This window comes from Rhinolophus ferrumequinum, chromosome 20 (genome assembly GCF_004115265.2).
Source record: "Rhinolophus ferrumequinum isolate MPI-CBG mRhiFer1 chromosome 20, mRhiFer1_v1.p, whole genome shotgun sequence".
In the NCBI taxonomy this organism is placed as follows: domain Eukaryota; kingdom Metazoa; phylum Chordata; class Mammalia; order Chiroptera; family Rhinolophidae; genus Rhinolophus; species Rhinolophus ferrumequinum.
In genome coordinates this window covers 28,658,138-28,682,934 of record NC_046303.1, presented here as the reverse complement: position 1 = coordinate 28,682,934, position 24,797 = coordinate 28,658,138, and the positions used below count along the sequence as shown (strand labels likewise).

At 39.0% G+C, this 24,797-nt stretch overlaps 1 protein-coding gene across 11 annotated transcripts in view; it reads right to left on the bottom strand.

The window, feature by feature from the left end:
• Positions 1-24,797, bottom strand: part of ICA1 (islet cell autoantigen 1) — a 131,121-nt gene that overhangs the window by 87,618 nt on the left and 18,706 nt on the right. For 6 of the 11 annotated variants that reach the window (XM_033088484.1, XM_033088485.1, XM_033088483.1 and 3 more), the window contains 4 exons: positions 22,273-22,438; positions 18,967-19,039; positions 13,854-13,977; positions 9,652-9,850 (listed from right to left, as the gene is read on the bottom strand). In XM_033088484.1, coding sequence (XP_032944375.1) covers positions 9,652-9,850; positions 13,854-13,977; positions 18,967-19,039; positions 22,273-22,438 — 562 coding nt within the window. The remainder of the gene's footprint in view (positions 1-9,651; positions 9,851-13,853; positions 13,978-18,966; positions 19,040-22,272; positions 22,439-24,797) is intronic. The other 5 variants (XM_033088490.1, XM_033088491.1, XM_033088487.1 and 2 more) reach the window with 1 other exon arrangement.

The window sequence follows — 24,797 nt, the reverse complement described above, 5'->3', positions numbered from 1 at the left end:
TCATATGGTTCTTCCTCGCTGTATGTGGGTATTTTCCAAGTCTCTCTGCCCGGACCTCTCTCAGAACATGAATAAATACCCATGAACGGTTTTTGCTTGTAAGAATTTAGAGTCTTACCTCTAAAAGCTCAGGGGGGAGGAAAAAAAAACTATTTAAAGAACAAAGCAAGAAAAAAAAACCCTTCAATTTGTTTATATAATTAATCTATCTTGAGAAGTATCACTTATTCCAATGTCAGCAGTCACCAGAAGAACCACAGTAAGGAATCAGCATCTAAATGACAATGGTTGTCTCAGAATCACAGCTGGGGAGTGAATTTAAATAGATGGATGGACAGATAGATGGGTAGTTGGATAGAAAGAGCCAATCAACTGTGAAGTGTTACCAAGCCCTAAAATCATTATTTCATTTGATGGGAACAACAGAAGCCTGATTAATGCATGTGGGAATTTCATTTCAAAGTTATACTAATGGCCTTTCAAGGACCTGCTTCTTTTTAGGGTTTCCTAAGTTCATGTAAAATTGTCCAGTTTAATATTTTAAGGCTCCTGTATATGAGTTTCATTTATCTCGGGTGGGATAATGATTTAGTGTGGGATAATTGCTGTATTATGAAACATAATTTTTTCAGTTGGCATAATTGTAGCATACCTGGAGTTGTCCTGAAAACTTTATGCTAGAAGGGGAGCACACATAATTAAAGCTGCTTTCTACTGAAGGTTTTAAGGTTTTCCCAAAAACTCATTAGAGGAGGCAAAGAGAAGTCTCTCTTTGAAAGAAGTGAGTTGAAAGTGGCAGAGAATCATGCATGCTTTAGTGAACAAAACCACCAGTGACCAGGTCACAAACTGGGTAGCATGAGGGCCTCCACTGGCTCATTCCCTGCTCAGATTAGGATTATATCAGTTCTCTGGAGACTGAGGAATCAACAAATATCTTTTTTTAAATCTCAGAACTGTGAATGGAAAATCACAGTTTCCTATCGACTCGTTATTCTTTTGACAGTTCAAACACTAAAGTACGGATAGACTCATTACTTGAGATACAAGGCAATTCTGAGTTTCACTGGGAGACAGGAAACCTGTAAAACCAATGCTAGTCTGTGACTCCATTACAGGGCCAGTACTGCTTGGATAAATCTTGTTAGGAATGCTTTGTTGGGGGTTCACAAAAATAAATCAATCAATTTTTTAAAATGCTATTCAAACCTCTCAACATTCCTGTTGATGACAAATGAACACAGAACACAGGTTTCTTTTCCAAAGCAATTGTGATTTAGAGTTTTCTTTCTGAAATATTAACTCTCCATAGCCAATTTATAAATCCAGTCTGATGTAAAAGTGACGATTTCGACAACCATGAAATCATTATTTGTTTCTGCCACTGAAAAGTCTGGTTACAAAGACGAATGTATTTGAAGAAAATTCTTTCTGACTGTAATAAAAGTAACTTACAGTCCTATAAAGCTATTGGCATCAGGAAATGGTAGATATATTGCTCCTGTTTGAAATTAAATAAAATCCACATTCTATTTTGTATATCTAAGTAAACCATTTTTAAAATGGTAAAACCGGTTTTAAAAAAACAAGAATAATAGAATAGTGAAATGGATCCCTAAAGTATAAACATTTAAAAACGAGAGTGCTAGGCTAATCCACCAGGGTGCACCTGTCTCTTTTTATACTAAATTCTAGAAGATGGTAAAAATTACAACTAATTTGTCATGAGAGAATAAGAGGGCTAGCTGGGAAAGGTAGTATTTGAGCTGTTAACCAAAAGGAAGAGGGTAATCTAGAGGGTTATACAGATATGATACACTTGGAGACAAAACTAGAAAGACAGTAACTAGTAAATCATAGTACTTAAACACAGTGATTTTCCATTTAACCATAATCTAAGATGACACCTTCTTCCACAGCTACCAAAAGCAGACAGAGGCAGATGGAACAGTCTGTGGTTGTTGGGGAGGAGCGGCGGGAATGGTGTTCTGGGCACCAGCCGTCCCCCTCTGACCGTGCAGCCAAAAGCACAACATTATGAAACATGGAACTAATGAATCTGTCCACCAGATTCTAGCTGCTGGGGCACTGAGGAGCCCTTGTTATGAGATGGGCTCACTGGATGGCAGCACTTTAATCTGGAACCTGATGGTTCTACTCAGTAAACCCAGTAAGTTTTGTGCATTATCACCCATGGAATTCTAGACACCTGGCTTACCTATGACATCCAGTACACAGAAGTCTTCAGAAGAAAAGCAAGACAATCTGGCAAAAGGAAAAGTATCTTGGGCCGGATCAGTTCACACTTTGACAACTCACTTTTGTCCAGAATCCACTCTGAAACTTGAGAATTAAGCAAGCTTTCCCTCAAACAATTAGAGAAAAGCTACATGCAAACATTCGGTATTTCTCTTAAGAGAAAAACGGACTTCTCTACCCACCCCAGGAAAGAAAAAAATCTATTTTAAGCTGACACATTAGCTTTTACAATATTATATGTTTATTTTTAAAAACTGTACTAATGTTTACTATTCTTACAGAAATTGGATAATATAAATTATGAATTAGTATATAATAAAATCAAATGACTCCTTGCCTGCAAAGCCCGAGTCTCATTTTTATTCAATGGCAGGATTAAATTTCACTCAGTAATACAAACATTTATAAGATGCATATTATGTTTGATTATTTTGTATTTGGGGTTCAACAGAGGGTCTTGAAGAGTTATTTGCACACCATGTTCATAGAAACACCACTTATAAGCGCCAAGAGGTGGAAGCAACCCAAATGTGTCTACCAATGAATAAATGGATAAATAAAATGTGGTGTGTGTGTGTGTGTGTGTGTGTGTGTGTGTGTGTATGTGTACACACACAATGGAATACTACTTAGCCTTAAAAAGGAAGGAAATCCTGCTACGTGCTACAACATGGATGAAACTTGAAGGTATTATGCAAAATGAAATAATATAGTCACAAAAAGACAAATACTGCATGATTCCACTGATGTGAAGTATCTAAAGTAGTCAAATTCATAAAAACAGAAAGTAGAGTGGGGTTACTGGCAGCTGGGGAAGGGGTAATGGGGAGTGGTTGTTTAATGTGTATTACAGTTTCAGTAGAGCAAGATGCAAACAACAATGTGAATATACTTGCTACTGAACTGGACACTTAAAAACGGTTAAGATGGTAAATATTATTTTGTTTGTTTTCCCATAATTAAAAATTTTTAAATTCCCCAAACTTCTTAACCTCCACATGTACTAGAGGTGCCTATAAATCAGGGGTTAGCAAACTCTTTTCTGTAACGGGACAAAAAGCAAATATTTTTTGGCTTGTGGACCACAACAGTTTCTTGTCATAAGTACTCAATTCTGCCATGGTATCACGAGAGCAGCCACAGACATAAGTAAATGAATGGGTATGGTTGTGTTCCAATAAAAAAACAACAACTTTATTTACAAACACTGGTGGCTAGCACGTGGGTGACAGGTTTCTGACTCCTGCCGAAGTATTAATATCTAAATAAGAGATAAATATTATCAGTTTGTAGACACCGAAGTCTTCTCTATCCAATAATTATGAGTGAAACGTTCTTTTCCAAAGTCTAATATTAGCGTAGCAGCAGCAAGACCAGGCTGACCCAGCAAGACCATAACTTATTTGATGTGGGAGGAAAACACTACACTGACAAAAGGACATATTAGCCCTGCTCCAGTCTCCACTTCTCTATAGAGCGGAGCTTAATACTGTTAGAGCTTAATGATTTAACGGAAGAGTAATAACAATGCTACAGCTGGAAGACAGCTTGGTGATCACCTAGTACCTACGTCCCGTTAGTGGATGAGAACATTGCCATACACTTGTAGACCCATCCAAGCTGTCATGGCTGCTGCAGGCAGAGCTGGGAACAGAATGCAGAGCCATCCTAACTCAGGTCATGTGCTTTCCTCTTCTCTCTTTCCAACCAGGAGCAGCAGCCAGCCAGCCATCCGTTCTGCGAGTTAATCTCTGTCATGCACGCTATTCCAAATGGTTTTGGCTTAATCCTGAAATTAGTTTTTGCTATTCACCAAGTTCAGCAGGGGAAATCAATGAAGACACACAAAGCTCAACGGCCTCTCATGAAATTCAGAAATGAAAGCAAGGGTGTAATTATTTGTTCCCTTTCCAGTTGTGCCATGTGAAAATGGCATGTTTTTCCTATGGCATTTAGGTATTACAAAGACACAGCAACCCAAGGGTGGGGTTTAGCAGCTAGATCCAATCTTCTTGGGCACCACACAATGCAGGCGCCCTAGTTAAACAACCAAAACAAAACAAACGACAAGCACACACCAAAACCCCACAAACGAAAATGGAGGGTTATGAAACAGATACAATAGTGTGTTAGCTTTACAAAAGGAACTTTCACCTCATCAAAGAACTTAATCCAATGCCTAGAATTTTAGAACTGGAGGAGACAAGGGAGATAACGGGTCAAGACCGTCTCCCCTTTTATGTATGAATTAAGCCCTGACAGCCAAGGTACTGCTTAAACAGACAGTGTTGGTCCACTGTACGGACCCAAACCTGAAATTCTCCACACTCACTCAACACAATGTGTGGAGAGGTCTCAGCCCTGCCCTTGGCATTGAACCAAAGCAGGACACCAGTTTAAACAAAAAAAGCCAGAAGGCCCAGGCAAAAAGGAAAGGCCTTTGTCACAGAACGGGGAAATGGCTGAGTGGTGATACTCCTGCATTATTACTTGGCGTCTCCAGCTCTCATGGGACCTGCCCTCAATTGCTAAAAGAGCCCAACCTCTGACAAAGACCAATGATTTCAGCAGTAATTAATGATGCTGTCAAATTAATTAACCCAAGTCTTTGTCCACAGGAAAAAAAACCCTCTCATGTCAATATTGCTGTTTACTAGTCCTTGACCAAGATCTACAGACCCAAACCTTCAGTTAGGACACAAGGACATCACTGACTGACGACCCAAATAAAGCCCCACCTAGTAAGCCACCACCAGTTGTCAACAAACCTTCTCATAGTAACATACTCTTTAATAATATGACTTTAGTGAATTGAATTAACAGAGCTCTCCAAAATCTGACACTATTTTAAATAGATATGAGCCTGAAAATACCAGTGTGTATCACTCACATTTCCTACCTTGTAGGTACCTTTGTGAATTACAGTGATGAAACACTAGACAACTGCTGCAGGATTTCATTAAGCCATTTAATAAAGGGCCCTCGTTAAAATACCACTTCCCATCTATAAGCTCTCCAGCTCATACACATGCTCACATATACATTTCCATATTCTCTCTTCAGAGGATTCAGAACTATTTTCTTACACCTCACACAGCTTTTATTCCATTTAGAATAATTACCCTCCGTCCCATTTCTGACTTTCAAGAAAAACAAGACACTTAATTGACCACAGGAGGACTCTCTCAAGGGCATTCGGCTGCAAAAGCTCTTCTGTGAGCTCACAACTTAAGCTGATGTAATCTGCTACAAGAAGCTGACTTCTATTTTTAAATTACACCCTCTCCCTCTGCCATCAAAGAGCACATATATCACACGTTGTAACTGCTCATAAAATACTTGACGGTGTAGTCTTCCCTCCGGGGGTGAATCACACTGTCAGGAGGGGGCTTCCCACTGCATATAACCGCCTAGCTCTGCCCATTTAAATTCATCCACCATTTCCTATTATCTGGTCTTTAGGAGAATAGCTACATATGGCCACACTCTCCAGGTGTCTTGTTTATCACGGTAATTTTGACAAGGAACAGATGACTAGCAGGGTCCTTCTTGAGGCTTGGGATCAAGCCTTTCCACCTCTTTATATTTCCACCCCCAAATACAGGCACTTAATAAATGCTTATTAATGTGACTGCTGAGAGCTGTCATCTGGCCTATATGCTTCAAGGGATGCCAGGATGGAAACAGATTATTTGCTTTGTTTAAATTTTAAGTTTTTCATCCATCATTTTGGTCATGCTCACTATGTGTTGTTTGAAAAGTTTATTACCATTTGGAAAACACTATGAAAAAATCTTAGCTGGAGGTGAAAGTACACTTGATCTTGCTATGTATGTATGTATGTATGTATGTATGTATGTATGTATTTATTTTATACTTTGTTCATTTCTAAAATGAAGGAAGAGCTCTGTAATTTAAGTGGTACTATTACAGAGTCTGGGATAGGTCAGAACAGTACATTTCTCTGGTTTATCGCCCTCCTCATTCCATGGGCACCTCATGTCTTGTCTGGGTTCACAAAGAAGCCTCCGACTAGCTGCTCTCCCAGAATCAGGGCTTGGGTCCTTCCAATCCCTTCTCTATATTAAAATCTGAGTGAGCTAGTGAGAATCCAAATTGAATCATGTCTCTCCCTTTCTCAACATCCTTCCATCCCCCTCAGCTCTCTGGGAGGTGTCCCTTCTGGTTCAGCTCTGCTTCCCTTTCCAGCACCCAGGGTCTGGGCACCGCCATTCCCACACCACTGTGCCTTCTGTGCTCTGGCTGTAAGGACCTTGTAGGTCCGTAGAAGTGCCCTGTTGCTTTCACCCAAAGGCCTGTGTCTAAGCGGCTTCCTCAGCCTGGAACCCTGCTCTGCTGTCCCTACTTCCTCCACCCAGCTCCTTCCCCTTATCCTTCGAATCTGGTTTAGATGCCACTTCCTCTGGGCAGCCCCTCCTAGGTGTGGCAGCACGTGCCACCTCAGACAACGGTTTATCATACCGCATCGTGCTTACTTGCTCTATCCCCTAGTGACTACATGCAACAGGAAGAGAGTGATCATGTCTGTTTATTCACTACTGCATCCTTCCACCCATGGCTCGGCACGCAGTGGGGCCTTCAATATCATTGGTTGAGTGAGGGAATAAGTGAATTAATGCATCCTGAAGATTGAAATCGGGGGAGCACATTTGTAAGGAATGAATTAGAATTTTGTCTCCTCAGAAAGTGTGAACTCAGACAACGGAATTGACAGCAAGATACTGCTTTAGTTCGGGATTCATCAGGTAAAATGTCACGGTGGCAGGAGGCGACTGTGAGGAGACTGAAATTCCCCATCCCACAGTGACTCTGGGGAGACCCGTGCAGCTGGACTGCACACGCAGAGGGACTCAGAAATGTGTTTCAGTAACACTTTCCTGAGAGGTCCATGGAGAACTGTTTAAAATGGAATCCTAACTGGAACAAAACACTAAAGCTCGCTCAAAGTTAAATTTCAAGTTATGAACTCCAAGCCAACGGCTAACTCCACAATTTAAATTCATTCCAAAGAGGGCAGCAAGCCACAAATTAATAATGCTACTTCTCACCTGCAAAATCATGTATGTCAATTTCCAAAACATCATAAGGTCAGTTGCATGTGGTGGGAATGTTCTAGAAGGTTGAGAAAACATGCTTCTGGCACTTCAAACTCGGTGGCTGGCATCTGGCCATCAATATGAATGCTAACTTGGGGACAGGTGCTGGGTTGGCCCTGGAGTTGTGGCAGTAGAGAGAACCAGTCTAGTCCCTGACTTCATGGAGAATCCAACCTCATCAAATACATACTTGCATTTGACGTTTTAAAAACAATTATTTCCCTAACTTCTAAGTACACCATATTTTGCAATTAAATTAAATCCAGCACACATGGGACTGTGGAGTAAGGCATCGCTTCAGCTACTTCTGCATGGCAAAGAATTTTTTTAAACCATATTTTCCAAAAACAACAAATTGATGACACTAAAGAGTGGGTAATGTTTCAACATTCAAACCAAATGACGAAGGGCTTGGTTTTTATTTCACCCTTACACAGCTAGTAACCATTCTCCAAAACAAAACCAAATAAACACAATTCCACGTGAAATTCTCCTGCCTTCCAGAATCATCATATGTTTACTTTTATTATCTGGCACATAGAAGGTGCTCAATAAATAATGTTTATTGAATGACTAAATCACAGGAGAGGCAATACTGTGAAAATGACCTTTTCAATTTCCTTTTTTCCTGCATAAAAAATTATGCATAAAAAAATTATGCATAGGATAAAAATTATGCTAGGATTCCCTGTCTGACCTTGGGTTAGTCACTTAAAATAGGTATCATTTTCTTTACCTATAAAATGAAATCTGTCTTGGTTATTATGAGGCTTAAAGGATGTAGCAGATATAAAGTAACTGGCACTACACCCTGCCAATAATGGTTTTCCTCCCTTTTTCTTTTTTTAACCTCTCCTTTCCATTCTGTCCTCCTCCAACTCCCAAATAAAGTGTCAAAGATAAACCAAATTACTGGCCTGATAAGAAAGTCAGGAAAGCCTGGGCTTGCCAGCCTCTAGCTTCAACCCTTGAAAAGTTTTATTTACTATTTTGGGGCCCTGATTTTTCTCTTTGATAGAAAGAGTGAGTTCCACTATTTGCTAGCTCATCTTTCAAGGACTTTTCAGTTCTGATTTTCCGTGAGATCAGGAGCCTGCTGTACCGAGAAGTTAGATGCTGCTAGCACATTAAGGTCATCCATGATCAGAAATAAAATGGACTCTGACTGCTTTCATAGAGAGGAATTCTAAATTACAAACCAGAATACAACTTGACTTTTAAAAGAATGTGTATCAATGTAATATCTAGGTCAAGAGTCAGTGAACCTATTCTTAAGCAATAGAAGGTCCTTCCTTTTCTCCCTTCCCCACATCCCTCATCCCACACATCCAACACATCCTACATAGCTAACTTCCTGGGTACCATTGGGTCTTCCCATGCACAGCTCCATAAGGATGTACTTAAAAAGAAATCTAGGGATTGTCGGTAGTGTATCAATGGATCACTTTAAATGAGTAATAAGACAGTTGACACAGTATGATGTCAAGCCTAACATTTGCTTGATTTTTTTTTCTTTCACACCCTGAAATATATTCAAGTCGACCAAACAAAGAACTACCAAGATTGTATGTATACAAAATCTCGCCGCATTTTCATAAATACTCAGTGTATTACTGCCACCTAGTGGTAAGACGTATCCTTGTATGACTACATTTCTAAACGGCTAAACGGACACAAGATAATTTTCAAAACCAAGGGAACATTGTTCTTCTGCTGCTCGCCAGTTATTTCAGAGAAATTTAGGAGCATACCCATATTCTCAGCTATATATTTGCCTCAGACAAATTTCTGAAGAAGTCTATTAAAAAATGGAGTCAATGCCACCGTATTTAATTCCCACTGCTTCTGAACAACTTCACAAAACAAAGGAACATTATTATTTTATTAATTCTAATATCCATTAGTGATTTAAAGATTTCCCCAATAGTCTGTTGTTCTCACCTTCCAGTTTCATTTTATCTAATCTTGATTTTTAGTTATGCATGAAAAAGCATTTAAAGTGACAACCTTACAAAAAGTGCACACTGTATGAAAATCTGACTTCAATTAGAACCAGTTACGAAGTTCCAGCAATTTCCAGCTGTCTCTTTGCTCTTATCCTTAGAGAATTATATATCACATTAATTGGTATTCTGTCACATAAAAAGACACCAGCCGTGATTAATTGCATCCTTGGTGCTTCTGAGTTATGTCTTCTTCACTAGAGGGATTCAAATCACACCTCATTCCCTTCCAGCAGGTACCCATTTTGGTAACCCTCATAAAAATCTCCTACCTTCCTGAATTTCTCCATTTGCTTGTAGAGGTCTGGATCAAGCTCCTGTGACACGTCCTTCATCCATAATAAAGCCCCTCTGTATTCAGTCCGGCACTGCTCCATGCGGTTCACCGTCAGCCAAGTGTCCGAGATGGCCCGATGTCGAAAAGTCTCCACTTCTTGGTGAAATCGACACAGAGGATTTCGCAAGGCCAACCTAGATCAGAGGATAAAGCCACAATCTTGAAACTAAGAGGGCCAGCAATTTGAAGCCTTGACAGTTTACCCATCACAAACTCATGAGCCTAGTGCAGTGCCTGGAATACAGACGATGCTGCAGAAATGTCTGATGGATTATAACCGAAATGTATGTGAACTGATGAGTCAACCAGAGATGATTACCCAGGTACTAACCCCTTAGGTTACTGTTACTTAACTGTACTATTGGAAAGTATTTCCGTCGTATTATTGAGGGTGGCCTCGTGCCTGGGCAAAGAGAACTCCTTTGAAGTAAGGAGTAACAATGCTGTGTTAATGGAGGAAGGTCAAGCCTCAACATTCCCCAGGTTTACTCTTGGCCACTACCTGCCTTCTGCTCCTCGGAAGCCTGGCCCTTTGAGGAGGGCTGGACACGTGTATGACTAGGGTCTCCCTGGCTAGGCCATTGTGGATTCGTCTCCAAAGTCCTGGGCATCTGCTGCTTGCGGCCATAGTCAGAGAACGAAGCACAAACAGAAGCGCTTGTAAATGGTCCAGGAAGCGGGAAATGTGCATGTAACTGAGGATTTACTATGTTAGGCATTCTCAGGTTATGTGATTCGATCCTCACTTAAAACACCAAAACTTAAGGATACTACAACAGAAGTGAACATATATAACGAAGTGGGTATAAAATAATTATAACATTGGCCATGACATACCCTCATTGATTCAGAAAAAAATGTTTGAAACACATCAAACTTTGGATACAATATCTATGGGTGCGGGGGAGGGTGGAATACTGCTTCTTCCACCTTCTTACCCCAAACGAGTAACGTCAGATGAATTACACTCTTATAATATAGTCGTTTCCGTGAAGTTACGGGGAAAAGATGAAAAAAACAAAAGAATATTTACATTTCAATTTAAGTGCAAACTATTCTAGGTGAAAGGAACAATGATGTTAGCGAAATCAGCTCTTTCCATCAACATCGGCAATCCCTTGCATATGTGTATAGCAGTATAAGATTATAGATATAGCGATAAATTGTTTAAGAAAAATATCCCTTTTACTATTTTCTTTAGTTTTCCTTTTGTCTACAAAGCACTGTTTTTAACTATTCAGCAGTTCTCTAAAAAAACGTTTGCTGACATCATCCTACCTAGGTGTCGCAGGTTGCTTTCAAAGACATATTGATGTGCTATAAAGTAAGCCTGTGCTTTAGCACCACTGGATTAAATTTAATACTCATTGTTCATCAAATTGAATGAGCAGTTGACTAGCAAATCAGTCAGTAAAACTAATGCTGGTGTGAAGGTTTATAAAACTGAAGAGTTCTATTTAAAGGGAGAAACCGTCCTCAGCTGTCCCCCTAAGAAACCTGTTCATTTCTAGACACCTTTTTCCCTTCTTTTGGACTTCACCACTTTTCCTAAACTGGCTGCGTTTTTTGAATAAAACATTCTCCATTTCTTGACTGCTGTAAAGTTGGACAGAAACCTTTGAAGATGTAATAACGTGATGACAGATATAAGATACTGAAGAAAAGAAAAAGGCATACAAAATCACCTCTTCCCCACCCCCCACACCGCCCCACCCCGTAACTTGCTTCGTATAAACTCAGGTGACAACCTCTTTACTTGTGGTACCAGGGACTGAGTCTAGACCAAGGAAAAATTCAATAACCAGAACCATCAAGCTTCAGTGAAAGACTGCTCCATGTTTTCATTCATGAAACTCTACCCAATGGGAATAATTAATAAAATGACTAAAGGTCTACTCCAAAGACATCTGTTCTTTGGTAGGAAAAGGTGGAAGTGACCCAAGAGGTGGACAGAAGGGCTTGGGTTAAATGTATCATGGCACACCCGATAATGGAATACTATGTTATGGATGTTTAAGAAAAAATGCATATGTGGACATAAAACGGTGTTAGTGCTATTTGATCAGGAAAATCAACTTGCTAAATAAACAGTATGTGATCCTACACAAAAACTGTATGGTATGATGCTGTTTATGTTAAAATATATTCTGGCATATCCCAATATGTCCATTCAAGATCTGAGAGTTTTATGTAATCCTCCTACTTTCTTCAGATTTAGAAGGACTGGTCTGGGTTTCATGTGCTTGGTGAGCAGCTGAGTGCCATGAAACCAGAGCCATCTTATAGGAGGCCACAGTTCAAACTGTAAAGTTGTCCAAGTTGCATTGAATTATGGATATGGGGCAGTTTGCTAGTTTATACAGTGATACTTTCAAGTATCATTTGCATTGTATTTGTTGATTTATTTTACTGTTTTTGCCTGTATCCAAAGATTAGATTTTTATAAACTTAAGGTATCATATACATTCTTTGTGAGATAACTTGTTAAACAAGTATGAAAGGGTATCACCTGGATAGGCATATTAGTAGAATAAAATAATCATGCGAACAGTAATGATAACTCTTGTAGTGACTGTGTCCAGGGATTTGGCTTTGTTTCCCATAAAGGGATGTTCATTTTCACATACAGGTCTAAGATTTTTTCCCACTGAAATAAGTGATAATTATATGTTTAACATATGAGAATTTATGAAAAAATTTTCAAGACTCAATTATCCTTATGAGGCTGGGGAAAGTGTATAAGCATAGAAAGTACCCAGGGGTTAAAAGTGGGTCATCTCTATTTGTAAAATTTTCGTTTTTTTTTTTTTTTAATTTTCTCCTTTTGGTTTATCTCTGTTTTTAAATTTTTCTAGAATGGGTGTGTATTACTTTTATAAGGAAAAACAGTTAAAAATAATATTAAAATATTATTAAAATAATATTAAATAATTATTTAAATAATATTTTATATTTAATATTATTTCAATAATATTAAAATATTAAAAGGTGCAATTCAAGATTATAAAGAAATACTTTTCTTGGAAAACTGGGGTAGAGAACTATTAGAAATGGTTTCATTCATCTAGGAAAGTTGGCATTGCCCACAAGGTAAGGGTCCAAATGCCATTAGGAAGAACCAAAATGCCCAAGAGTGGGACCACTGAAACACTGACACGGTTGGTCTCTTTTCTACTCCAGTTTTCTTGAGTTTCATAAGAATACTTGTGTAATAGGCCGATGGTCTGCTCTTGACCCATAAAGAGAAAGCAGTAAGAAGAAATTAACAGAAAAACATATTGGACAATCTAAGCAAAATTTTTGTAGCCTGAATATTTTTGGAAACCACCAATAAACCTTATTTAGGTATAATCCTGCCTCATATTAGTGAGTGACATTTTTGAAAGCTTGATAGTCCCTGGGGAAGGAGAAGGAGAGGAGTGTCAATTTCTCAGACACAAAGTACAACTATATGCAGGGGCTTCTGCTTATTCTACATTTACCATAAAAGTGAGTCATCCTAGTGTTAAAAAAAGAAGTCAGTGACCTATCACAGTTTTCTCTGCACCAGAGCTTCTCAAACTTGAATGTGCATTGAAATCAACTGGGAGGCTCGTTAAAACGCAGGCTGGGATTCAGCAGTTTTGGGACTGGGGCCTAGATTTTGCATTTCTAACACATTCCCAGGTCAGGCTGCTGACATGGCTATCCAGGGTCTGAGCAGAATGGTTCAGGGCGTCTTGAACATCACCTCTCTAAAGTTAATTGGTCCACCGAGAGCAGAGAAGGAACGCTTCCACCTGGTCTCATTAGGCTCCTGCTTTAATCAGCTGCTGGAAGGGGATGAGACTGATTGCTCTGAGCAATGCTGAAGGTCAGCTAGATGCCTAACACAGCACTCAGTAACTGGGTGTAAAGCGCCCCCTATAGACCAAAAGAAATATGGAAAAAAAAAGTTTTTAATTTTTAATAGGGAGGGGGAAAATCATACCTGTTGTCTTAATCAGAGAGTAAACACAAACAGACGAACAACTGAGAACAGAATAGTTCCTTAGTCTCAGGCAAGAGGCTTTTAAAGAACACTGGGCAATTAATGAGTGAGTGGGTCCCAGATTCTCAGTGGATCCCCCAAATAGAGCCCCAAGGAAGGCCACACACCTTTGCTGGGAAGAAAAGCAGAGGGCTTTCCCTGTCGCTTGCATCATTTTTCCTGCTCTGGTTTTATCTTGGAAGCCTTGGGATCGGAGAAATTTTCCCAGTTCGTTTTCTTCTTGAGACAAAACTGGTGAAGAAAAGACCAAAAAGAGCCATGAACAATGAGCATTTTTATTACAGAGAGAAGGAAAGGGACAAATCACAAGGTCCTCTCTCTTCTAGAGTCAAAGACCAGATGAAATTAAATCCAAGTGACAGGCTACAAGGTAAGCTCCCCACCCCCTCCATTTAACTTTCATGCTGTTCTTCCATTTACAAAACGAGAGATCAAATTCACTTGAGTACATCTGTCAATGTGTTTGGTGCCCTGTAATCAGAACCAGAAAATGACCTCTGTACTGAAAAGTGAGTCGATAATGTGCTGCTTCGAACTGAAATAAAAACGTTGAGTTTGTCGGGTACGACTGTGGGAATCTTTTGTGGCTGTCTATAATGTAGGGCCAGTTTCCTCCTGTTATTCTGTCTTGCTGACTTTTGATCTTTGCTTTCTGAGTTACATTCTACTTGATTGTAAAGCAGATCAAATACCTTATCCATGATATTAAGTTTTTGGTTGGAGGTGGGGCTAGGGGGATGAGAGTGGGTGGGTAATCAGGTTGATGACTTGGGTTTTTAAAATGCAGAGCTGAAGCCAAATCTGAATTGGTTATGCCTAATCTAGGCTTTTTTTTTAAATTGGTGCATAATTGACATACATTATATGAGTTTCAGGTATACAACATAATGATTCAGTATTGGTATATATTGGTCCTTATTTTTAAAGACAACCTCAGATGGTACTATTGGTGAGATGGTGACTGGTACAAGCTTTCTAAGATTGATTTGGCGGTAAATATAAGAAATCACAGAATTGTGTCTCTTTTGACATTGCACTTCTATAAGTACACCCTAAAGAAGTAAAATTGGCACAAAGATGTATATACAAAGATAATCATGCATCATTATTTATATTGGCAAAACACTATCTTTCCCTATAGTGGAGACTGATTTTATCAACCCCAGTGCCTCCACCCAATGAACAGTGAGCTGTTATGCAGGCACTGGTCCCAAATACACATCCACCAACAGCTGAGGAAGGAATGACACTGAGCTTCCTAGAATGTTTTTTTTCTCGAAACACAGAATTTTTACTATGGACATACTTTGAATACTACTCTTACTGCACATTTCTGTATTGAGGCATTTATACATCATTTGTCTCTAAGAATGCTTTTGAAATGCTACTAAGATTCCTGTCTGTTTTCACAAACCATCCAGACTTCTTTGAGAATGCACCCGATTCCTGACACAACCTCTCCAATAATAGCTGTAGAATGTTAGCCAGGAACCACTAACCCAAGAGTGAAGATTAAACTCTCTACTCATTCCTTATTAATTTGTGACTGTGGTTCATTCTACACATTCCAGAGGAGAAAAGACTTTTAGAATCCATCCTTCCTGAGAGATAAATGACTGATTACCCTCCTTCCTCTTCTGTCTCTCAAAATTAAGTTCATTGGTCCAAGTTCAGCTCAAAAGCTACTTCCTCTGTGAAGTAGTTATCCCTATTTCTCCACCACAGCAACCCCGTCTCGGCACCTCGTATTAGAGTGTTTATGGGTGGGCCTGGGTCTATTTCTCTTGAGACTGTAAACTTTGTCAGGACAGGGACCTCATGCAAACTATGGATTCCCCAGGTAAATGCTTGTGAAATTGAATTAACTATCATTTTTGCCTTGTTATCCCTGTACACTTTATTTCACTTTAAATGCTTATCTGGTATTTATGCCGTGGTTCTATGTAGCTTTAAAAAAATTCCTATAATTATAAGAAGTTTTGTTGTTTTGTAATACCGTTCATTCCTTCTCCTCTCCGTTCATATGGGATTCACTCAGTTCCACAGTGAATCTTTCCCTATGGAGAGCAATTTCACATTTTGGTTCATAACAGCATGAGGTGACAGTCACCTTTTTTTTCCTTCTTACCTTGAAGCCTCGAGTCACATACAAATGAACACAGTTAGCTTAAGGCTAGGAAGAAACCACTTCATGGAACCTGAATGATCGCATGGTAGGAAAGAGTGAAACTGCGCCCTTTCCTAAATAAACCTAAGTAGGTTGAAGCATTTGAAAAATCATTTTTGGTTACGTGATGCTCTTGAGGATTAAACTTGGGGTGGTAAACAGGTTTCATTTTAAGATATAGACTCTGATTAATCGGCAGTGCCGCTCAGAGGGTGATGAAAACAGTTTGAGCCCCATCAGGCTCCAGGTTGGATTACTTAGTGATGACCACCATTTTCCGAGAAGAGATGTTCATCCCGTAATGGCAATTTTAAAATTCAACTACTGAAATTAATTTATAGACATTTACAATTCTTCTAAGGTAACAGGTAAATCAAAAGTTTTCACTTAGAAGTTTTCACTTACCTGGGGCTTAGAAATTCAGAGACAAAGAAAAACCTATTCATATTTAGTTGCTGATTAGATTTTCAGATGTGCCCTAAAAAGGCAACTGAAGAACTATAAAACCAATTAGCTCGGCAGCATTAATTCACTCAGCAATATGTAGTAGGCACTGCCCTTGCCAACTGGGAATATAGAGATGAATGAGACACACAAGGTCCTGTTCAAATGAAGCTTACGTTCAAACTGCAGGAGATCGAAAATTAAAAAAAATACGTATCACAAACTCACCCTACCCCGCCAAAAAACCAGAGGGGAGAGTAAGACAGATTAGTAGCTGTTTTGGGCTGGTGGTTAGGCAAGGCATCTCCGGTGACTATAATAGGTGACTATGAATCTGAGCTCTGAATGACAAGAAGGGGACATTCTTGAGATGATTAGAGCAGGGACACTAGAGATAGAGGAAACAGCAAAAGGCCTCGGGTCACACTGGGTGAGGGCAAAGTGGCTGGAGGGGTGAGCTGGGCCTGAACACGTAGGAAACTCATAAGCCAAGGAATGGAAGTTTAGATCTTGCTGGAAGTGCTATTGGAGGCTATTCAGCAGAGGAGCAGTATGAGCCAACGTACATTTTTAAAAACTTTTAATTTTGAAATAACTTTAGGCTTATAGAAACACTGTAAATGGACTACAGAATTGCTGTTTACCCTCCATCAGTTTCCCCTAATGTTAGCATCTTTCGTAACCATGGCACAATTATCACAACTAGGCAATTCACATTGGTACAGTACTCTTAACTAAACCACCACCTTATTTGAATTTTACCGGTTTTCCCATTAGTGCCCTTTTTATGTTCCAGGATCCAATCCAGGACCCCATATTGCATTCAGCTATCAAGTCTCCTGAGTTTGCTTCAATCTGTGACAGTTACTCAGTCTCTCTTGTCTTTCGTGAACTTGACACCTTTTAAAAGTAATGGTCAGGTATTTTTAGAATGTCCGTCAATGTATGTTTGTCTGATTTCTCATGATTAGACTGGGGTTACATATTTGGGGGAGGGAAACAGAGGGGAAGCACCCGTCTTAGTGCCTGGCATCTGGGCTACATATCAACACACATTACCCTGGTGATGTTCACCTCTATTGCTTTTTCAGATGCTGTTTTCCGGGGTTCTCTACCATAAAATTATGATTTGTTTTTTCCTTTTGTAATTATTAAAAATTTGGGAGGGGGTAAAACGTGAGACTATGCAGATAACCAGTTTCTCCTCAAACTTCCATTCACAAATTGTAACATCTTTCAGTGAATCTTACCTGCCACAGTTCCTACTGTGGTGTTTGCCTCATGGTGATTTTGCAGTTCTGTCTATTCTTTCTATATTTATTCATTGGAGTGATTGTCTCAGGAAGAGTTGTCTCTTATTCTCGGTTTGTTTATTTCTATGTAGACTTTATGGATATTTGTTTAACTTTATGGGTTATAATCCAATACTATGATTACTTATTATGCTGCTCAAACTGTCCCAGCTGTGACCGCTGGGAGCTCTGGGAAAGTGACCTGATTGCTGTCTCTCAGTGGAGACAATGGACTGGAGGAGGCATAAGTGGAGGCAGGGAGATCAGTGAGGAAACTGACACAGCAAATCAAGAGAGTAATGGTGGTGACCTGAACTAATGTAGTGGCAGTGAAGATAAGGAGAGGAAGGAGAATTTGAAAGCTACTTAGGTGACAAAATGGACCAGCATTTGACACTGACAGGATATAAGACAGAGAAATGACAGGGGTGTGTGTGTCATGCATGTTCCTTTCCTCATAGCTCAAGACTATGGAGTTACAGCCCAGGAGCAGTCTTAGCTCAAACACTTAGAAAATAGTAACATAGGTAATTTATAAAATTCTGCCTCTGAGTCCTAGGATTTTGTAGTTCCCCAAAAATAGTCTTAATAAAAGATGAGTAATGAAGGAAAATTACCAACTGTTAATTTGTGATTTTTGGAAAGATGTTTGGCAGGAGCCAGAAACAGAAAAACTTCCCGTATTTTAGTCTCAGAAATATATAAACTGTACTATTAGATCGCCTACAAATGGAAATTTAAAAACGTACTAACATACAACTTCATATTCAGCATTTCAGAGATAACTTTGTTAGTAATGACTTTGTGACAGGATGACCAGAGGAAAATCTTGTTCCCTAATAACCCAATATCCAACATAAAAATGTTGATGAAGGAGTGTTGTCAACAACATATAGTCAATGAATTAACTGTGTGTGCCTTCTGTCTCCATATGATCATTTTAAAAGGAACAAAATTGGATATAAGAGAGCCAGGACAATCAAATAAAAAAAAAAACACCCAAATTTAAAAATCCCGAGATAGAAAACAGAAAATTTTTTCTAGTTAGGAAAATAAATGGTATGTACTTATCCATGGGAAACTCAATACAAAATTCTTCTGCAATGGTACTTGCATTGAAAGATAAACAGAAAACTCCTGTAAAGGATTTCTGATAAAATTATTAAAGACCCTCCTTCCACCAGGTAAAGAGCAAAGACAGTTTTAACTAGTAGTTTCCTTGTCTTACTTCCTAAACACATGCAATCATATCATAAGGCAAAATATCCTATTTCTTCCTATCTATCGGATCAATATTCATACTTATGGCATACTTACAACATATTCTCTTTTGATAGAGCACAATTGCTTTAGACAAGTCCAAACAGGTTCTCTGAATCGAGTGAAACAGCTGTAATAAAAATACAAACAAATTGCTAAATGACGGAGACAGCGGTGAAATAACAAATAATGACATTGAACATAACCACAGTGTTTGATTAGCCCATGAACAAGGTCACCTGCCTAAGTGTGCTTGGTGTTACGTGGTGTGCACAGAAACTGTGACAAAGCCTTTAAATATGCTTCTACTGTTCTGTATTTATTGAAATTCATCATCTCTGAGATTTAAATTAAGATCTGCCAAACAATGATTTCCTCCAGACAATTGAAATAACTGAAAAACAGAAATCCTAAGTGAAGGGCCCATTTAGAGGACTTGGTAAACCAGAGACTCCATATTCATTCATAATCTAATTTATTTCTTTTACCACTTGCTGTGTTTTTTTTTTTAATGGAGGATCTGTCAATTAAGCATAATATTTAAAACATGACATTAGCTTATTTTGTGATCCTAATGTATTTTATGGCTTGCTTCAACAACTCTATGAACAGCAAACAAAAATCAATCATGTGAATGCTATGTCTGTGTAGAAGACATCTGTAAAATGGAGTTTACCCAGCAGCCCATCACTCCTTATCTTCCCAATGATGCCACGAAATACCCAGAGAAAAAGCCTAATGCATGCTATAGCCATAAAAGAGGAACTTATGGGAAAAGCAGGTGGGAGATACTGAGAAGAATCTAACTAGCTTTTAACTCATGGTAGTCCTAGTCTTTGCTTCAGAAACCGAGACAGCTCAAGGGAAGATAGAACAGATACTTGACACTGGTATAAATTAGAAAACCTGGAAGACAAAATTCTGCCTCTGAAGATCCACCCAATGAGGCAGGGCAATCCTTTCCTTACCCCTCTCCTACTTTGCCAGCCATGGTGATGTAGTAATTATGTCCTGGTATGATAAAGCATTTCTACTGTTTGACTCAAAACCAATGATCCCCTTCATATTAAATATGACCCAATTATCAAATAAAAATGGATGCATACATACATACTTAAAAGATTAAAAACTATTCCCAGGAATGTTTAATATGATAAAACGTGGACATGAAGAATCTAAATTTTACTAAATCTCATTTCGTTATACTGCATCCTCTACCTACTGAGAAAAGAACACAAAACAAAAACCCTTTACCATAAAACAAAACAAAATCAGCAGTATGATTCTGTTCCTTAACAAATCCTTGATATCAGTATTCTGGGTTGCAAGCCGCCAGCACATAGTAATTCTCAAAGATGGAAGCAAGGAAATTCAAAAGGTATGTTCAGGAGCTGCTCTGTTGTCACTGTTTACTTTTTTTAAAAACTGCGGTATAAATTAAATGCAATAAAATGCACACCTCTGGAGTGTTCAGTTGTGTTAGTATGACAACTGTATACACTCTTGTAACCAGACCCAAAATAAGAAACATTTCCACCATCTAGTCAGTCTCCTCGGCTATGGCACCCACTAAAAGACTTCTGTTATCATAGGTTATTTTTGCCTGTTCTTGTACTTAAGAGCTGTTTTTGAGAAAATGAATTTATTAACAAGCAATTTTGACAAATACTTAAACTTAGTGTAATATTTATACATTAATGTCCCAACAGATTATAATAGAATCTGGCCATTATTGTAGCTTGGCATGCAGCTTTCTGTGCCAGCAGAATACAAGTTCTTGTTTTAGAGTCTTGCCCTCTGTGGAGGGCAGTGTGAGAACACATCAAAAGGGTTTGCACAGCCTTTTCATATATTTTATCGAGGGAGCCCACTCTCTCTATAAACATCAACATCAGTATTAACATTTCTGAACAGAAACCTCTATCATATGTAAAATTATTAGTCACAGCTAAGTACTTTCAACACTACCTGCTTAGAATAGCGACTATTTTGATTAAATATAGTTGATTCAGTCGAAAGGCTGCAGCCAGAATCTAAATATAAATATAAAATTACTGTATTACGTTTAATGTACTAATAACTAACACATTCAAGTCCTTTTTGAGCAACGCTTGTATTTACTAGGGTGTTCAGAAAAAGTAAAACTATAAGATGTGCGAAGTATATGTGACTTATAATCATTGTGAGTGTATTTAGAAGACTAACTCAGAGTAGAAACCTCCCGGTTCTCCTTTTCCCCGGGCAGCCACGTCCATTAGAACAGCCCTGTCAAACTCAGCTTCTATCTGAACAATTCCAATGACAGGGGAAAAGGTTGGGAACTAATATTTATTACATGAACGTGTACATTAGTTCAGCAATACTACCTGAGTGTGTACTGTGTGACTGGCGGAGGGTACGATGGTGAAAAAGGCTCACAGGGAATGTGACCTCCGAGTGGAGGGAGGACAGGCAAACAAATGAACACTTGAGATATTCCAGGAGAGATGAGTACTATGAACGGCGGCCCTGGGTCTCGTTCTACGCTCAGATGCACAGAATGAATTATCCCTCTTCCTCGTGATGGCCCTTTCTATACAATCGACAGCTCCCCATCTCCCGTTAAACCTCTCTGTTCCAGTATAACCCCGGTTTCCACCATCCTGGCCACCCTTCTTGGAAAGCTTTTTGAAATCCTGAGCTTTCTGTTTCAGTCCCATGCAATGTTCAGCTCATTAATTTTAGCATATATATTAAATCGGGGGATCATTTTGAATTCTTATAAGGTCATGTAACATACTATTCCTGTCAGAGCCCTGTCATTCACAGAAGTCATAAGCGTGCTTTTTCAGTTATAATCTCAACTATTGGAGAATGTTCAGCAAGATGGAGAGTTAGATGACATTCTACCAGTTATGTTAGTGTTTGAGCATCAACCAGATATGAATTCAACTTACTGTTCTATTCACTAGTGTAACTAAACATCTGCTTAGACACCAAGCTTACTAGACTCTACTTTCCAGGATCTTCCGCTGTCATTCCTTTTCCTTTTTTCAAATGCAAACATGTACCTGACCCTAATGGTGGTTGTTTAATTACATTAATATTTATCAACAAACATTTACTGAGAATTTACCACATGCTAGGCATCTCAACTCAGTGCTTGAAAAACAAATTAACTGAGGCATACAGGTGGTTACATGAGAATTTGTAGGTCTTTCAAAAACAGGCTGGGATTGAACTGATCTGACCTTTGATTTTCCTCCTAAACTAGTTATTTGCAATATGTTTTCGAACCTAAAGCACACGTCGGCTAGCCCAGGTGAGTCCACTCTGGGACCACGACCCCAGCAAGGTGACGACGGCGGGGCGCAGAACGCTCACCTCCAGCTTGGCATCCAGGTCTGCATCGGAGGCCACGACGTGTTCATCTTCCTTCTTCCCTGTGGCCTTAATAAAGGCCTGCTTTGTCTCCCAATACTTCTGCTGCATCTTATTTACGACTGACTTATCCTGAGCGTATCGATCCTGTAAGTCCCAGGGATAACTGCTGGAAACAAAATGTAAAGAGCTATTTTATGCACGACTTTCATAATGACTAAGCTATTTCACTGTGAACAAACTGATCTACACATTGTATTATACATTTACAACATTAATAAATATACAAATACTTTCTCTTCTGGTGATTGTGCCAAAAAGCTAATCAACTCTGACTCCAAAATCTTAAAAGTTAGTGAGGAAATAAAACAGCTTTTTCAGGAAATTGAGAAACTAAACCGTGAAGAGAATTAGATGTCAACAGGTAGGACACACCCCGTTTAGAAGGGGAGAAAGCGAGGCCACGCCAGGCAGGGTGACTGACTCTGGCACCCCCGTGAGTCAGAGATAAAGCCGGACACCATGTTATCGTCATTAGAGCATTACAGCCAATACTGAAGTGGTGGCAGAAAAGTAGAGATAAGAGGCTAAAAAATAGCATGCTTAAAATCTGTCACAGAGGTACCTAAAATAGTCAAACTCATGGAATCAGAGAGTAGATTGGTGGTTACCGGGGGCTGCATGGGGGGAGGGGGAAATGGACAATTGCTGATCAATGGTCATAAAATTTCAATTATGCAAGACGAATAAATTCTAGAGACCTGCTGTACAACGTTGTACCTACGCTTAATTGTGTTGTACGTACTGTGTTGTACACTTAAAAATTCGCTAGGAGGGTAGATTTCATGTGAAGTAGTCTTACCACAGTCAAATAAAACTGAAAAAAAAAATTTACAAAAATCTACAGATTTCTGATATTAAAACTTTAAATTCTTAAACATAAATGCTTAAAATACAGATAGGAAGCCAATCTTCAGGAAGAGCATAGCGAACAGCAGGTCAAAAAGTGCGCAAAAAGGAAGTAGAAAAAAGATTGAGAATTAAGTGGAATTCTGTAAAAGTGACCAAGAGTGCCTCAATTACTGACAGAAAGTTTGCTGTTGGCACTCCACTCTCCCTGTGTTGCCTACCCCCTCTTCTGCCCCCAGGGCCCACACAGGACCCCACTGTCTCTCCTATAGAGACAGGTACATCATCTTTCACCCCAGGCTATTGCCACTCAAACTATGCCAGGCCTATGTTCTAAAACATGACTTGCTTTATACTACTATACAAAAATACCTGCAGCTCAAAACTTCATGATTTATACTCTCCTTCCAGGTAACAATTTTCAATTCACAGATTTATTCTTTCAAAAATTATAAGGGGTTTCAGATGACTTCCTTAGCCATGGTTATCTTTAGAGAGAGAAGTAGGATTTGGGGGATTTTCATGGTTTCTGGACTACTAATAGTTAAAAGTTTTATAATGAGCTTACATCAGAGAAAATAAGATGAAAATATATAAAACTTTAATGTAAAAGATAATCTCTCTGGAGAGCATGTGCATTAAAAGACTGGAAGGATATGTCCACCAAAAACTGTGGTTATTTCCGGGGAATGGAATTTCCAAGAATGGGGAATTAGGTCTACTTCTTTGTATTGTATCTTTTTTGGTCAACAGTCATGGAGTAACAGAACAAAAATTCCATTTTGAAAAAAACAAAAAAAGGGACTTTAGTGGACCAACCTGTCATGTAACATACGAGGAATCTTAGGTTTTAAAAAGTTAACAATCTTGTCTAAAGCCACACAGGATTAAAATCCAGGCCTGGATCCCAGTCCAGTGTTCATTTCAATGGTTTCTGTAGCCCTTGCATTTCAGCAGCAAGCAATGAAATGGCAGAATAAGGAGGAGAAAGACTTTGGGGAAGGGCACACTTCTTGAGGCTCTCCAGTCTCTCTTACATGAATGACTATTTATTTCACCAAGCTTGCTGCCACTATATGATGGAATCATCCCCTCGCCTTAATGAGGCAAGATGGAACAATTAAAAAAACAGTCTGACCACTCTTAGAAAGCTGTCCAATGGGGATACTCAGGGAAACTACATCCCTTAGCCTTTTAATAGCGACCTTTTAAAACTCATTACATGTTAAGAGATGCAAAAGTTCTTTTGAAGTTTGACATTTGATATTACAGAGGAGTTGGACTGATTGCTTCTCTACTGAGAGAGGAGGGATCAAAAAGTATATTGTTTGTTATAATTAATTGTGCATTTGAAAAATGAAAATATGCACCCCATTTTTTCGTGATACAAATTAAAGGAGGTAAAACATGACAAAGATCTATTTGCCTGGTAGGTCAAGGGTTCAAAAAGGTTCAGAAACACTGGAATTTATGAGATGCTAACCGTGCTGCGTAGGTGTGTTATGGGCACATCAATGTCAGCACTAACATCGCCATATGATTCCCACATCTATCTTATTCATCATCATTTAATCCCAACAATGATTGGCTCCTGAGTGTTCATGACGGTTGAAGTCATG